Source organism: Acomys russatus, chromosome 25, assembly GCF_903995435.1.
Source record: "Acomys russatus chromosome 25, mAcoRus1.1, whole genome shotgun sequence".
In the NCBI taxonomy this organism is placed as follows: domain Eukaryota; kingdom Metazoa; phylum Chordata; class Mammalia; order Rodentia; family Muridae; genus Acomys; species Acomys russatus.
The window spans coordinates 15,204,908-15,220,997 of NC_067161.1; the positions used below are offsets into that span (position 1 = coordinate 15,204,908).

The 16,090-nt window shown below is 52.0% G+C and overlaps 1 protein-coding gene across 1 annotated transcript in view; it reads left to right on the forward strand.

Annotated features, from left to right (window-relative positions):
* The first annotated feature begins 1,204 nt into the window (after positions 1-1,204).
* Positions 1,205-16,090, forward strand: part of Stk10 (serine/threonine kinase 10) — an 88,070-nt gene continuing 73,184 nt past the window's right edge. The window contains exon 1 of the mRNA XM_051167314.1: positions 1,205-1,454. Within this exon, the coding sequence (XP_051023271.1) occupies positions 1,299-1,454 (156 nt within the window). The 5' untranslated portion in view covers positions 1,205-1,298. The remainder of the gene's footprint in view (positions 1,455-16,090) is intronic.

Consider the following 16,090-nt stretch of genomic DNA (forward strand, 5'->3'; position numbering starts at 1 on the left):
CCCTCTGTCCACCCAGTGTAGCTGCACAGACTTCCGCGGGACCCACTGAACCGAATGCCAGACTTATACTTTGGTTCGCTCACTGGCTGACTCAACGAGAACAGTTTTGCATTACATTTCCTTCTTTTAATTATAAAATTCCCTCCCACTCATTCAGTGGCGGGGACAGTCTTAACTGGGACAACCTTTGTTTGGGGAGTCCTTTGCACGGATCCCCGGGGGCATCACATTCACTCTACAGCTCGCTTTCCAAGTGGGAAACCGCACTTGACGCTTGCGTGGCTCCAGAAGTATTTTCGAAGAGTCTGGAGGAAAGGGAGCAACGATCTAAAGGCTTTCTCGAGACTCACTTGTTCAGGAGGGGAAGGTCATCCTCACAGGCCCTGCAGCTACATTTTGCACTGGAACCCAGGTTCTGATACCAAGGAAAGGCGTTTTGCAATCTGCAGGACGCCCGCAGCTAAGGTAGTGCAATGAAGGTCCCTCCGCCAGGATGGAGGAGACTGGTCCCCGAGACGCCTCCGCATTTATCTCTAACGGAGCGCGCGCGCTCTCCGCCCCCCCTCCGCCCATCAGCAAAAGAACTAGAAAGTTTAACTTAATAAAGAATATATCGGCTAACCTACAAGGAAGCCTAATAGGTCCTAAAGGGGCTCTTGTTTCTTGTTCAGTCTCGGCAGTTTGTGGCTGGCGGGAGCAGGTAAAGCCTGGATTGGGGGACGCGCAGCCGCGGGGCTCTGCCTTCTGCGTGCTGGGAGGCAGGTAGCAAGAGCCTGAGACCCCCATAGGAAGCGTGGGACCTCGTGAACCTTGGGGTGAGGAGCACAGAGAACCGGAGTGAGCCCCCGGGCGAGGGGCGCGGGCGTCCCACGCCGTAAACTGGCAAGCGAGGCCGCTGCGGGCGCATTCTGAGCGCTGATGTACCAGCTTGGCACCGATGACCGTTGCGAAGAGGGCAGCCGAACCCGGGAGGTTCGGGGTTCCGGGAGGCGCAGCGGGCCCACGGGCCGGTCACCCAAAGGACTACAGTCTCCAGAGTGCCCCGCGGCGCGGGCGGAGCCGCGAGCTCCCGCAGCCAATTGAGGGGTCTCCGGGCGCCGCGGAGCAGGTGGAGCCGGGACGGGCGCGCGCGCGGGTGCCGGGCGTCCTGCGGGCGGGTCCAGGAGGGGGCGGGGCGGGGCGGGCGGGTCGCGGTTCCGGCAGCTCCCGGCGGCCGCGGCAGCACTCGGCCGGCGCTGCGCTGCGGGGAGGGCGGCTCTGCGAAGCCGCGAGTCCTCCCGCCGGGCTCCGGACCCAGCATGGCTTTCGCCAATTTCCGCCGCATCTTGCGCTTATCAACCTTCGAAAAGAGAAAATCTCGTGAATATGAACACGTCCGTCGGGACCTGGATCCCAACGAGGTGTGGGAGATCGTGGGCGAGCTGGGGGACGGCGCTTTCGGCAAAGTGTACAAGGTGAGGGTATCGGTTGCTGCTTCTGCCGGGTCCTGGGAGTCCCTGACCCCCACATAGCTGCTTCTGAGAACTTCCTGTGTGCCCCGTACAGGACACAAAGGGACGTTTGTAGGACCTCGGCGTCCCAGGGGGCTACCAGAGGCACCCACGGGAACATGGTGATAGGGACACATCTTTTAAAGCGGGGCTACACCAGTGTTGTGGGAATATTTAGGCTCTGGGCTGTGCCTGGGAGAGTTGATGAGAGTTTGGGAGACCCCTGAAGATGAGCCTACGACAGGGACTCGGGGAAGGCAGAGGGAGTGAGCGAGGACAAGCTTGAGACAAGAGGGCTCAACGGAAGGCGAGCAAGGGTCCTGTGACTGCAGCTGCAGGGCACAGATTTGGCTTCTGGACGCCTGAGTCACCGGAGGCTCGCTGTCTGCAGTTACCTCTCCCCTGGAGGAAGACAGGGCAGAAGCTGTGCGGAGGAGTGGGTGGGGCAGAGATGATTCCTTATAGACACGTGTGCAGACGGACAGCTCCTGGGGTTTGGTCCTCAGAGCCAGTTCTGAGTGCCTGGGTTGTTGTTCAAGATACCTAACCTATACATCTTGACTCCACTCTTTCTCATTTCCTCTAGGAAAAAGTCTCCCCCCCCCCACACTCCATTATGGAGTCTTGTTGCTCAGGCTGGTCTCCCAACTTGGGATCCGTTTGCTCCCGTCTCTGGCATAGCTGACCGCTGCAACCTGGCATCCCCTACTTTTATTCGGAAATTCCTATAGTTTAGCTGCCATTAGCTGCCCTCCTAAGCTTTACGTCACTGTCCGTGGGGCTACAGCCTCATCCCAGAAGTGGGCTCCCTCAGAGAGGTGCTTTAGCACCACTGGGAAGCTTGCTAGAAACTGAGATGCTCGGCCGGGCTGGTGGAGCACACCTTCAATCCCAGTAGAGGCGGGCAGATCTCTGAGTTCAAAGCTAGCCTGGTCTACAGAGTGAGTTCCAGGACAGCCAGGGCTACACAGAGAAACTCTGTCTGGAGAAAACCAAACCAAACCAAACCGAAAGAAGCTAAGAGTCAGGCCCGACTTCAGATTACAATGCTCCTGAGACTTCCAGCAGGGGCAGTTTGGGCGTGAGTCAGACTGGTGGAGACCTTCTCTTTGGCTTGTACTTCCTGTTAGAGGGCCGAGGAACCCCCACTGGAGCAGAGTTCCCCGGTGAGAGAGTCAGGCAGAGGTCACCTGACATTCCACCTGAATGGATTTGCTGCCCTTTGGCTGAGGGGTTTGCCTGTATTTGAGGGCTACCAGGCCAGTCCACTCTTTCCTCTGTCCTCACGTCCTTGCTTGCCTGCTGCTTTCTCCTAGCGATGGTCCCCAGGCTCTCAGCTCTCTCTGATGCTGCACAGGTGTCCTGACCACTGTGAGGGCCACTAGTTTAGGTCAGCTCCCCGCCTGATGACCCATCTCTAATGCCCAGCTGTTTTTGTTGTTGTTGTTGTTGTTGTTGTTGTTGTTGTTGTTGTTGTTTTGGTGCATACCCTTGACTTGCTGTTTTGTTGCTTCTCCAAAGCATATAGAACCCCTTTGAAGAATGCCCCTAGTTCCCAAAGCTGGGAGATGGCTCCATGGCAAGACAAGGGAGTGGGAGACCAAGAGGGTCATGTGACATCTGGTGCTCCTGGACAGTTTGTCAGGGCTGGTGATGGATTGCAGAGACAAAGATGGTCCCGAGAGACTGTAAAGGAGCTGTAACACTCCTGTTGAGCAGTGCCGTGCCATGCCTTGCATGCAACGCGGGCGCTACTCACGCGTTTGTGGTGATGCTGACAGAGGCAGACCTGTGGTTCACATGTATAGGAATATAGCATGTAGGGTGACTTACAGCGCAGGATGCTCGATGAGGATAACAAGTGACTGTCACAGTTGCGGACCTAGTGTGTGATGTTATTTTAGAACACAATTGAGCGTGCTTTTTTTTTTTTAATTAAAATTTATTTACTGATTGATATGTATACAGCTCCCTACCCGCAGGCCAGAAGAGGGCATCAGATCACATTATAGATGGTTGTGAGCCACCATATGGTTGCTGGGAGTTGAACTCAGGACCTCTGGAGAAGTAGTCTGTGCTCTTAACCTCTGAGCAACCACTCCAGCCCACAATTGAGCGTTTTAAAGTTTTGTGTAAAGTGTCCAGCAAGGCTGGTAGGACCTCATCTGTCTCTAGTTTGCCCTGCCTCGTTTCATTTTGTGTTTAAGTATTTTCTGGGTTTTTTTTTGTTTGTGTTTGTTTGTTTTGTTTTTGTTTTTGAGGCAAGGTTTTTCTGTGTAGTCCTGGCTGTCTTAGAACTCACTTTTAGACCCGGCTGGCCTCAAACTCAGAGATTCACCTGCCTCTGTCTCCAAGTACTGGGATTAAAGGGGTGTGTACTACGTCTGGCAAGTTTATAGTGTTCGTTTTGTTTTGTGTGTGTGTGTATGTGTGTGTGTGTGTCCACAAGTGTGCAGGTACCCAGGCACATGGGTAGGAGAAAGATTGACACTGGGTTTCTTCCTGAATCACCCTCCACTGTATCTTTTGAGCCAGGGTCTCTGCTCAGCCTGGAGTTCACAGACTAAGCTGGCCAGCAAGCCCCAGGAAGTGTTTCTGCCTTTGTCTCCCCAGCCCTGGGATTACAGGCTTTGTACTGCCACACCTAGTCTCTTTATGTGAGGGTTGGGATCTGAACTCAGGCTCCTTTTTGTGAGGCAAGCCCTTATCAATGGGATCATCTTCTCAGTCCTTAATTTTGTGATGTTTTGTTCAACACAGGCCTAAAACTGTGGGTTATACCATGCGTATGTGGTGTATGCACAGACACACTGTGGAGCCCGGTGAAGGAAGCCATCTAGGATTGTGTAAATGCATGCTGTACCTCCCACAGTGACAAAATCACCTGCTGATGCCTTTGTCAGGATGTGTCCCCATTATTGAGTGACAGATCTGTGTTGCCACCATGGCCTTAGCATATGTCATGCCGTTCTAACTACAGTTCATGTATGTGGGACTATGCTAGTCCATAGGGTGAAAGGGACTAGAATCCACAATGCCAGGCTTTAGTTGAATACCTTTTCCTTCCTATCCAGCTCAGGAAGATATTCCCCATTCACAGTGCCCTGTCACTAGCCTGCCTGTCCTGAAGTCTGTGGCCCCTCCCAGAGAACTTACATAGTCCTCCTTTTTTTCCCCCTCTCTCTTAAACCTGAAATTAAGAGCCATGACCCCTCTTCACTTCCTGGATCTTTGACCTGGTCACTGAGGCAGAATGAGACAGAAATTCCCTCTTGGTTAAATGACTGGGCCCAGCTGTTGTCATTTGGCCATGGGTGGGGAAAGATGCCTGTTCCCACCCCTGCCCTCTGAAGAGCGGGGCTTCTTTCCACAGCCTCTGTGGTAGGGACCTTCTTGGGGCTCCCGTAGCCTGTGAAGTCTTGGAAGGCTCTTGTCCTCATGATGGTAGAGAGGGCTCGCATTGACCCATGGGAGTGGGTGTATCCACAGGCTCTGAGATGGGGGGGTGGGGTGGCGTGCTTTTCCCTCTGTTTGCTTGCTTTTGTTTTTGTTTTTGTTTTTTTTCCAAGACAGGGTTTCTTTGTGTAGCCCTGGCTGTCCTGGAATTCACTCTGCAGATCAGGTTGGCCTTGAACTCAGAGATCCGCCTGCCTCTGCCTGTGATTAAAGGCTCCCCTCCACTTTCTGATAAAGCTTTGTCCCCTTGAGAGAAGAGGGTTGATTTAGTCCAGCGTGAAGGCCATTCTCACCCCCTCCCTGTGTGATGCAAAGTCGCGGTTCTGAAAGAAATCATTTCTAGTTCATTACTCAAGGCTGATGGGTGACACGTTTTCAGAGTTCTTATCGAGAACAGTCATCTTCTCTAGGGTGATGTAGAGAGGAGAGGAAGTATTTAGTCTGTGTAGTGGAAAGCGCTGCCCTCAGCAGAACCTGCTGCAGAGGCGCTATGAGAAGCCATGGAGACTGGAACTGAAAAGGCCAGGCTAGTGTGAGCTAGTGTCGTCCTTCTGCAGATTGCTTTGGTTCTTTAAGTTTGTTTTGTTTTGTTTTCCTTTCTTTCTTTCTTTCTTTCTTTCTTTCTTTCTTTCTTTCTTTCTTTCTTTCTTTCTTTCTTGTTTGTTTTTTGAGACGGGGTCTCTCTGTGTAGCCTTGGCTGTCCTGGACTTGCTTTTTAGACCAGGCTAGCCTCGAACTCACAGCAATCCTCCTGCCTCTGCCTCCCCAGTGCTGATATTAAAGGCGTGCCCCACCATGCCTGGCTTGTTTTGTTTTTCAATACAGGGCCCCTCTGTGTTAACCCTGCCTGTCCTGGACTCATTGTGTAGACCAGGCTGCCCTGGAACTCACAGAGATCTGCCTGCTTCTGCCTCCCTGAGTGCTGGGATTACAGGCGTGCACTACCACGCCTGGCTGGTCTTTAAGTTTTTAAAGGTTAATTTGTATAAACCAAAATGGTAGGAGTAGGGGAAGTAAAAGAAAGAAACACAAAGTCACCCTGAGTCCCATGGATTCTTCAGTGCTGAGTCCAGAGCCTTGGACACACTAGACAAATATCCCACCACAGAAATTCAGTCTTGAAAAACCAAACCTGAGCTGGGCGTGGTGGCGCACACCTGTAATCCCAGCACTCAGGAGGCAGAGGCAGACGGATCACTGTGAGTTCGAGGCCAGCCTGGTCTACATAGTGAGCCCAGTATAGCCAAGGCTACACACAGAACCCCTGTCTGGGAAAAAAGAAGGAAGAAAAACTAAACCAACTAACAAACCAAATAATAAATAATCACAATGGACTAGTTCTTGTCCTGTCAGGGACTGGATGCTTTACATATTCTGTAATGTAAGACACACATCCTCAGAAGCACAGGCTGTGCGGGCTATCCTGGTGTGGGTAGGATCCCATAATGTGACAGTAAGCAGGGGATGTAGGATATGCCCCACACTGTGTTTGGGGGTGTCCTCATGCATTTTGCACTCCTTGGGCTTTTTTTTTTTTTTTCCTGGCACATAAGCTGAGTCAACTTTAGCATTGGGATAAATTTGCTCCCTGGCATGTCAATGGCCTTACAACAAAAATGGCACTTTGAAAGTTAGCATTTAGCTGGGTGTGGTGGCGCACTCCTTTAATCCCGGCACTCGGGAGGCAGAGGCAGGAGGATCTCTGAGTTCGAGGCCAGCCTGGTCTACAAAGCAAGTCAAGGACAGCCAGAGCTGTTACACAGAGAAACCCTGTCTCGGGGATTAAAAAAAGAATAAAAGTTAGCATCGCAGCAGAGCTGGTTAGGCCGATGAACAGCTTGTTTGGAGAATTCTTTCTATGTTTTAAGTGCAATTTTAGGCCAGACTCCCAGATAGGAATGCCTGAGTTACAGGCTTGAGGGTGATTTGAAAACACAATGAGATAAATTGATGGATGGTCCTTTGCTGCTTTCTCTTGCCAACAGCCAACCCCAGAGTCCTTGTGCATCCCCCAGAGAGTAAGGGGACTTTGGCAGCTGTGCCCAGACCTCAGGTGCCCTCAGCTCTGCAGGCTTTGGGAGCCAGGCCAACACTGCTGAAGGCCTGCACCCCTCCAGGCCACGCCTCCACCCCTCCAGGCCACGCTTCCACCTCTCTAGGCCAGGCCTTCCTTTCTTTCACCTCCCTGCTGCTTCTCAGAGTTGGAAAGCTGGGTTTCCGCATGGCTCCCCCGGGGCTGCCCAAGACCTCCTGTATCTTCCTCCTCCTCTTCCTCCTCCGCCCCTACTGGCCCCTTCTGCTCCTACTCCCGGAAAGAGATCTGCCCCTAGGCAGTAACCTTATTTCCTCTCAGCCTAGTATTTTTAAACTCAAGTCCAAGCTTTTGTGAGCCATTCCTCACACGTCATAAAGGCGCCCTGTGTCCCTAGAGGGCACCTGGCAAGGGTCTACTGCTTACAGACCTGCATTGCAGCTGGCTTTGGTCAGCCCCACCACACTGGATGTTTTCCAGCAGTCTCAGAGTAGGCCATGGTGGGTGTGGCTAGATGAGAGAAGGGTTAATGCTCAGCCAGCCCCCCATCTCTTGCGGTTACCCAGATGAGGAACAAATCCCCAGGACCATTTTCTGGGGCTACTCTAGGGCAGCTGCTACAGAGGCCAGTAGGATTTATGTTCCATAGTGACCTGCTTTGTTCCCCAAGCCCCTGTGGCTTCCTCTGAGCCTCAGCTGTGTCTGTGAGGAGACGTCCACAGTGCAATGGAGGCGTCATCCGCAGGGAGGACTAGCTTTACTCCTGGCCCCCTCCCAGGCAGTGCCAGGATAGGTTATGGTTGTTGACACTCTGGGTGCTGCTTATGAGAAAGTGTTGGCCTGCCACTACCACTTAGCTGAGGACAAGGCAGAAAGAATATGGCTCTTGTAGCTCAGCTGTGTCACCTGGGCTTCCTGCCTGAGCACTGTTGACATTGGTATCAGGGGTAGTCTTCCTTGTATCAACACAAAAACACAGTTCTCACCTCAGAGGGAATAAGTAATCCCTGGGACCAGACATGAATGCTGTGCCCAGAACACAGATCCTGGTCTCCCGCCCCCCCCCCCCATTCTCTGCTGCACTGTGGGAGTGGTCACATGAAATTTCACATTAGTCACAGAACAAAAGTCATTATCAGTGTATTGGTGGAGCCACAGGTTGGTGGGTCACAACAAAGCAGGGGACAGGGGGACTCTGCTCCAGGCTTCAGATGGTTTCTGGGGACATTCTTGGCTTTGGGGTTGATGAAATCTGGCAATCAGCTAGGGATACGTTTTAGGCCGGGCGTAGTATGGCACACCTTTAATCCCAGCACTCAGGAGGCAGAGGCAGGTGGATCTCTGTGAGTTCCAGGCCAGCCTGGTCTACAAGAGTCCAGGACAGATAGGGCTACATAAGAGAAACCCTGTCTCAAAAAAGAATACATTTTAAGGTTTTTGGTAGTTGCAGGCATGTAGGTTAGACACTGGGATGGCAGTGAACAGTTCTCAAAGGGACTGAAAATAGTCCAAGATTATTTGTCTGTCGTCTGCAACGTTTTAATTCTCCCCAACTCTCAAGTTTAGTCCTTTGGCCTTGCAGAACCTTGAGTGCCCCTCCCTTGTACTTCCCCACCCACTTCTTCCCTGGGAACTTCAGTTCGCATTTGTAGGCCTGCCTATGCCTTGTAGATGGCAGCACCCCCAGCTTGTGTCCACTCTCCTCTACATGTCAGTAAGCCCCCACCAAATTGTGTCCACCGAGACTATCCTGACCACTGCCCTGCGCTCCCTGGAAGGAAGTGGGAGGCCGAGCCCTCCAGTTAAATAGATGATGTGTACGGTTCAGCTGGCAGTAAAGTCTCCGACACCTGTACCTAAACAAGCTCAATTTTGTCATATAAAGCGGGACTAGTATTGACACAGCCTCCTGTCCACTCTCTCTCTCCAACATCTCTGGAAAACTTCTACTGCCTATGACACTGATGGTTGCTGTGTGAGTGGCCACAGTGCATCACTGGGGACACAAGACCAGAAAAAAAAGTCTGTACATGAAAAAAAAAAAAAAAAAAAAAAGGTTTTAGCCCAAGGTTGGATGGAAGCCACAAAAGTGAGGAGCTAGTTGCATCTGCCACCTCTGTGTATTCTAGAAGAAAAGATTTGAACCTTGACACCAGAGAGATAAGAATAAGAGTTCAAATCTTGGCTGCCTCACTTGGCAAAGGTATAATGGGAGAAATGAGTGGCTTGCCTCTTAGCCTCAGTTTCCCCGTGTGTCCGTGGATTTGATCAGATAGCTACCCTCAGAGCCATCATGAGGGCTAGCCTGCACCAATGGGCAGCAGGCGGGCAGCCTCCAGCAGTCACTGTGAGATGGGGGCTGCCTGTCAAGAGAGCTTCAACAGGGACCACAGAGCTGGAGCAAGCGGGAAGCTGCCAGAAGGAAGCTGGACAGAGGAGTGGTAGGCATGGAGACCCAGGTTGGTCACTGCCAGCTTTGGAGCTTGGTGGCCTGAGGGTGGGTTTGTGTGGTCTCCCTCAGGCTAAGCCTGATGCCACTTGACTTCAGCATTTGAAACCTGGAAACTGCTCATAGAAGACCAGTGTGTGGGAGTGGGATGGGGTGGGGGTGGGGTGTCTCCTCTGGGAGAATCTCATTGGCTGATAGCTTCTGGTTTGTGTTCCTGCTGGGCCACATCTGTAGGAGCAGGGGAGCCTGGCTGCTGTCCCCGGAAATGTCCCACAGACCACAGGAGCCGCACAGGGCTACTAGAAAGAGTGACTGTGTAACACAGTGGTCATTTTAGCCCCTGACAGACATCAGCAGAGAGATGTTTACATTTCTTCTGAAGTTTTTGGTCTGAAGCGTGTATCTGTGCAGACACACTTGATTTCTAGTACTCAGCACCATGGAGCTGGCCTAGCCCTGGGTCCTTACATCTCTGGTTCACTGTGCCTCTCTCTTCCTGACGGTCCGTGAGTTTGAGCATTTGAGTTGGGCATGGCTGGCTGCTGTCAGGGCAAGGTTGTGTCTGCTAGTCCCTTGGTCTACATAGCTATATGCTGCAGCTGTATAAATTGTAGACAAGTATGGCCGCAGTGTTGGAGGTTGGGAAGGCCAGGATCGAGGTTCTGATAACCTGGTTTCTCACTGTGTGTTTACATGGTAGAGCGGTGGGTGAGCCAGGGCCTTGAGTCTACTTTTCTTTTTTTTTCTTTTCTATCTTTTTTTTTTCTTTTCTTTTTTGAGACAGGGTTTCTCGTGTAGCCTTGGCTATCCTGGACTCACTTTGTAAACCAGGCTGGCCTCACTGGCAAGTCTACCTTTCTATCAAGACTCTGATGCCATTTACAAAGGCCTGTCCTTATAACCTAATTACTGAGTCAAAGGTCCCATCTTCTAATGCTGCCATCTTGGAGTTAGGATTTTCATATATGGATTTCTGGGGGAACACAGACATTCAGGTTACAGTAGGGACTGAGTCAAGGGAGCCTTGAGTGACAATCTAGGGAAGTTAAACATGGCAGTTTTGATCTCAGATAATGTTTTTTCTGTCACTAACCTCCAAATCAGCCTATATAATGTCAGAAAAGACCCCTCTGTGTGTGGGAGAAAGGGGACAAGGCCATGACCAGAGAGGGCAATGGCTTGCCTGAGGATGCAGCCAGGTCCCCTGTGCCCCAACTGTGTTAGCCCAGGAAGAGTGAAGATTGGGTCAGCCTGGTCACTGCGTGGAGACTGGAGCAGCCTCGTGGGGTGGCGGAATTCCCCCTAAAGTGTGGTTGGGGCATTAGGTCAGAGCCTAGGACTGGTAAATGGCTAGTGCAGGGACAGCAGTCTGCAAAGGAGATGATCTCGCTGAGGGAGAGGAGGAGAAAGGAGAGGAGAGACAGGCTGAGATGAGGATTTGGGGGGAGTACCTGGCTCCGCTCGACCTGGGCTGTGCGAGGCTGAGAAAATGGTTTTCCTCTGCCTGCTTTTCAGTCACTGCAAAGGCAGCGGTAATGCTGTCACTAGACAGGGTCCTTGAAGGATGAAATGCGACAGCCTGTGGTCACTCACCAGAGTCCAGGTCACTGAGAACACAAGCAAGTTTAACTCAGAGACTAGTTTCCTGACCACCTTTGTGTCTCAAGCCTTGCGGGTCTCCACCACTTTGTCTTCTCTTACTCTTCAGAAAGGCAGAGGATAGTCCCTCACTCCGTTCATGATAGGGGAGACGCCCAGACATGTCCAGTGACTTTTTCAGTGTCACACCGCCTTCCCGTAGCAGGACTGGGACTTAACCCCAGGTCTTTCTGGCCGGCCAGGGCCTTGCACCTTTCCCCTACAGAGAGCAGGAGGAAAGCCAGAGGTCATGCTAAGCCGAGAAGGTTGCTTCCCTGTGGTGTTTTCTCATGGCCTCGTGGGTTCTGTGTCTAGAGGCGTAACCATCTTTCTGCGCCTGCGTCAAGTCAAGTGGATGTTCACGGTGGCCTCCCCTACAAAGGAAGTGGTCATGGGCAGGACTGCAGAGGAAGTGGCTGGGGCCTCCGAGGGCAGAAGATGCAGAAGGTTCTTGTTACCCTCCTGGGCCCCAGTGGGTGGGTGGGGTGGCTGGGAGGCAGGACCTGTCATGGGGAGATACACCCCAGGGGCCTCCTGCCCTCCCTCCACAGGCACCTCCCACTTCTCTCTTTCTTCCCTTTTCGCTTCTGCTCCCCCCCTGTTGCGTTTTTTCTCCTTCCTTCCTCCATAGCTTAGTGATTCTTTTGTTTAAACTGTCATGGTTCATTTATCTGTTTGTTTGTTTGTTTCTCTGTTACACAGAGCCCTGGCTGTCCTGGACTCTCTTTGTAGACCAGGCTGGCCTCAAAGTCACAGAGATCTATCTGCCTGCCTCTGCCTCTGCCTCTGCCTCTGCCTGCCGAGTGCTGGGATTAAAGGCGTGCACCACCAACCATCTTGGTTCCTACCAGAGCACAAATAAAGGGGAGGTGGAGAGATGGGGGCAGCCCAGCACAGTGAAAACAACTGTTGTTGCTGTGGTGCTGAGCCTGGGCCTAGATTTGAGATGATTGTGGAGTCCTGGGGAGGAAACGGGTAAACTCCCTGAAGGTCCCTCGTTGCCTGCCCTCCTTTGTGCTGTGGCTGCTCTGGCTAGATGTCAGTGAAGGTTCCTAGGGTCAGCCAGTGTTTACTGAACTCTGTGGTATGAAGGTAAACACGATTTGCCCGAGATAAAGAAGGCCACCCTGGGGCTGGAGTGGGTGTGCATGAGGCCTAAGCCTCCATCCCCGGCCCAGCAAACAACCCAAACTAGAAGGCCACCAGAGCTTCTGTGGCTGCCCTACGGTGGGGAAGTCTAGGGTGGCTGAGGGCACCTGGATATCAGAGAGGTAGCTAGACTCTTCTGGAAGGAGGGGCCAGTGTCAGAGCTTGCTTGTTTCTATTTTCCTTTCTTGACTGGGGGGAGCCCAGGCCTACTCTTGGCCTTCTAAAGCGGATGCCACTGTCCAGGCTGATGTGTTTATGACACGGTGGCTCCTTTGCACCGGCATGTTGCCCTGTTTGTTCTTAGGAGTCTACCTACCTTTGCTCTGAGTCTTGAGTTTTTCTGAGGCGTTTCTCCTCCAGGGGACCCCCTTACCTTCTGAGACAACAGGAAATCCAAGGGGGCGGAGGCCATGGCTGGGTGTCGCTGTTAATGAGGTGCTTAGGGCCCTATGTGCAAGTATTGGCCTAGTCCACAGAGTCTGGTGGAGGTAGAGATGATGGTGGGAGGGTTTTGTGCTTCGAGGCCATTGGTGACGTGCATATGTGAACACTAGAGGACTTAACCTTAGAACGAGAGGGAAGGATGGTGGTTGCTTGTGCCTGGGAGCCAGGGTGTTCTCCTCAGGTAGAGAGAGGATGGCTAATGGGTCTAGAGAGAGGCTGGATAGGAGAACCGGCTGGTAATGCTTTGTGCGTGGGTGGGTCCGTGCATGCTGCGTGCACACATCACAATCTTGCTGCATTTGCTTGCCTGGTGCCGGGGAGTACAGGCAGCACCACAGTTGGCTATACATTTTAAAGTAGTCATAGGGGGTGTGTGTGGTTTTGTTTGTTTGTTTTTGTTTTTCTTTGGCAGGGTCTAACTTTATGATACTTGGCTGGCTTGGAACTCTCTATGTTTATCTGGCTGGCTTTGAACTCCCAGAGAGCCACCTGCTTCTGCCTCCTGGGTGTTGACTGTAAAGGTGTGTGCCTAGCTGGGCATGGTGATGCTTGCCTCTTAATCTCAGCACTTGGGGAGGCAGAGTCAGGCGGATCTTTGTGAGTTTGAGGCCAGCCTGGTCTACAAAGCAAATCCAGGACACCCAAGGCCACACAGAGAAACCTTGTCTCAAAAAACTAAAATACATACATACATACATACATACATACATACATACAAGCAAACTGTGTGCCACTACACCTAGCTCCATAGAGGACACTTGAATGTTGCTAACACACAGCCATGGTAAGTGGCTGAGGTGACTGACTTGCAGACTGCCGGATTGTCATATACTTCCCATGCAATGAGAAGTCTCACAGAACCCTATGAATACGTAAAATTATTGTGCCATAATTAAATGTAAAGAAATTAAAATGTAGAGAAATTAGAGTGCACCTTTTAATCCTTTTTTATTACCTGGGCTGGGCCTGTTCTAAGCACTATTCCCAGGGGCCTCAGTGGATGCTCTTGGACAAGAGCCGTCATGTCCTCAGTGTAGAATGGGAGAGAGTGAGGAACACAGGGGTCACTCCAATCTGCTGCAGTCACACAGCTGAGAGTGTCGGCATGGGACGGCTGTGCCGTGGAGGGATAAGAGAAGCAACTGTACAGGGTACAGATAACAGTGTCTCTGAGACTCTGTCATTTTTTTTTTAATTTTCTTTTTTGTGCCATTCTATTTTTAAGATTCTTTTTCATATACTTATGTTATTTTTAGAATAATAAAAACGACATGGAAAGTATTGTTGAGTAAACAAACAAACCCAGCAGTAGCCGGGTGATGGTGCACGCCTTTAATCCCAGCACTCAGGAGGCAGAGACAAGCGGATAGCTGTGAATTCGAGGCCAGCTTGGTCTACAAAGTAAGTCTAGGTCAGCCATGACTATACAGAGAAACCCTGTCTCAAAAACCCAAACCAAGCCAAACCAAAACACATCAGCATCATGCTGACTATAACTCTTAAGGGTCTGAGATAGGAAAATAAGGTGGCTCAAAGGACCCATGAGGTGAAGGGATTAGATGAGATGTTATTATAAAATACAGCACACTTCCCCCCCCCCCCCCCAAGTCCTTTCTTCAGGCAGGAGGCAACCTGGTAAAGATGGGAGCTTTGCTTCCCAGGAGGCAGAGCCCATGGCCACTTTCCCCTCCATTATCAGTTGATAACTCGGGGCTGGATTCCTCACTGTGTTTGAAACGCTGGGATCCAAAGGTTCCCACATGCCGGGCCAAGTTGGACCGGTTGGCTGGCTCCTCGGCCAAGGCCACGGCTTGGTATCTTTGAGGCCGATCCTGTTTGGGTTTGGTCCCGAGCCAAAAGGTCTTGGAGGCTTAGCATTTCCTGGCCATGCCAGGATGGCCCACCAGGCATCTCCCCCTGGGCGTGTAGAATGTACATCTGTGGGATTGTCACTCCTTTGCTTTTTGTGCCGCATAATCTCCGCTGTCCTCAAGTGTCACTTCTGAAACTTGGCTGGCCTGTTTGCCATCGAGTTAAAGCTTGGCAGGGCACTTGTGGATGGGGAAGTGGTTCTCTCTACTTGGCAGGTCTTGTTAACTGTGTATATCCTGGCCCGGCCAGAGGTTTTGGCTCCTCTCAGGCAAACAGGTGGCATCTTCCAAATCTAGACCAGGATGACTGGAGGGCCAGGAGGAGATGGAAAGTCTTGTTACTTCCCAGGTTTCTCGTAAGTGGACTATCTCATTGCTCTCTAGTGAGCACAGACACAGCCTTCCTCCCCCCCCCCCCTTCTATGTACTCATCACCTGTCTGCTTAACCATCCTCCTACCCACCTGTCTTAGTTCTAGACTATTAGAGTCTGTGGCCATCGTGGTGGGGAGCATGGCAGCAGGCAGGCAGGTAGGCACGATGCTGGAGCAATAGCTACGGCTTCCATCTGACCCACAAGCAGGAGGCAGAGATAGAGGGAGCTCAGTGGGAGTGATGTAGGCTTCTGAAACCTCGAAGCCCACCCCCAGTGACCCACCTCCTCCAATAAGGCCACGCCTCCTAAGCCTTCCCAAACAATTCTACCAACTCAGGGCCAGGCACTGAAACATACGAGCCTATGGGGTCCATTCCCACTTAAGCTCCCACACCCACTCGTTTATAGCCACCCTTCCACCTTCTCATCCACCCACCCATCCATCCTCTCTCACGTCTGTCTTCAAGGCTCCCTCCCTGTTCTCCCCACCCCATTCCTTGGCTGTTCTGTGCCAGGCTCTGTGGGGTGTAGGCTGAGAGGAATCAGACATGGGCTTGGCCTTCATAACTCACAGCCAACTCCGACCTGAGTTGCACATGACCGTAACACCAGCTGCCTACAGTGCAAATGCTAACAGAGGTTCAGGGACCAGAGTGCTGGCCGGAGAGCTCAGGCTGTACGTGGTCATCTTCAGGAAGCCACTCCAAGTGTTCGTGCCTGTAGGCAGTGGAGCAAGTGGGGGAAGGCTGGGGCCTAGTGCTGTTGGTCTGGAGACCCTGGAGATGGTTGGCTACTAAGGCAAAGACCTGGGCAGAGAGCCAGACCTGCTTGAGTTCAAGTCCTGACAGCTGCTTTCCAGCTCTGTGAGCCGGGACAGGTCTCTTTCTCTCTCTCTCTCTCTCTCTCTCTCTCTCTCTCTCTCTCTCTCTCTCTCTCTTTCTCTCTGGGTCTTCTTTTTATCTTCCATTTCTATTCTTGGGACTATGCTGGTCAAGGCCAGTGCTCAGCGCCCTGCTCCCAAGGTCCTGCTATAAGACTTATTATCCCGAGGCCACAAGGCTGCTACTCCCATTTGGTCTTTCTCCTGCCTCTTCCTGCCTGCTGGGCTTGCCAACCTTTGATCCCAACTCCTGCTACACACTAGCCTCTAGGTCTGCTGCCCCTGGTCCCCTTCCTGTGGGTATTA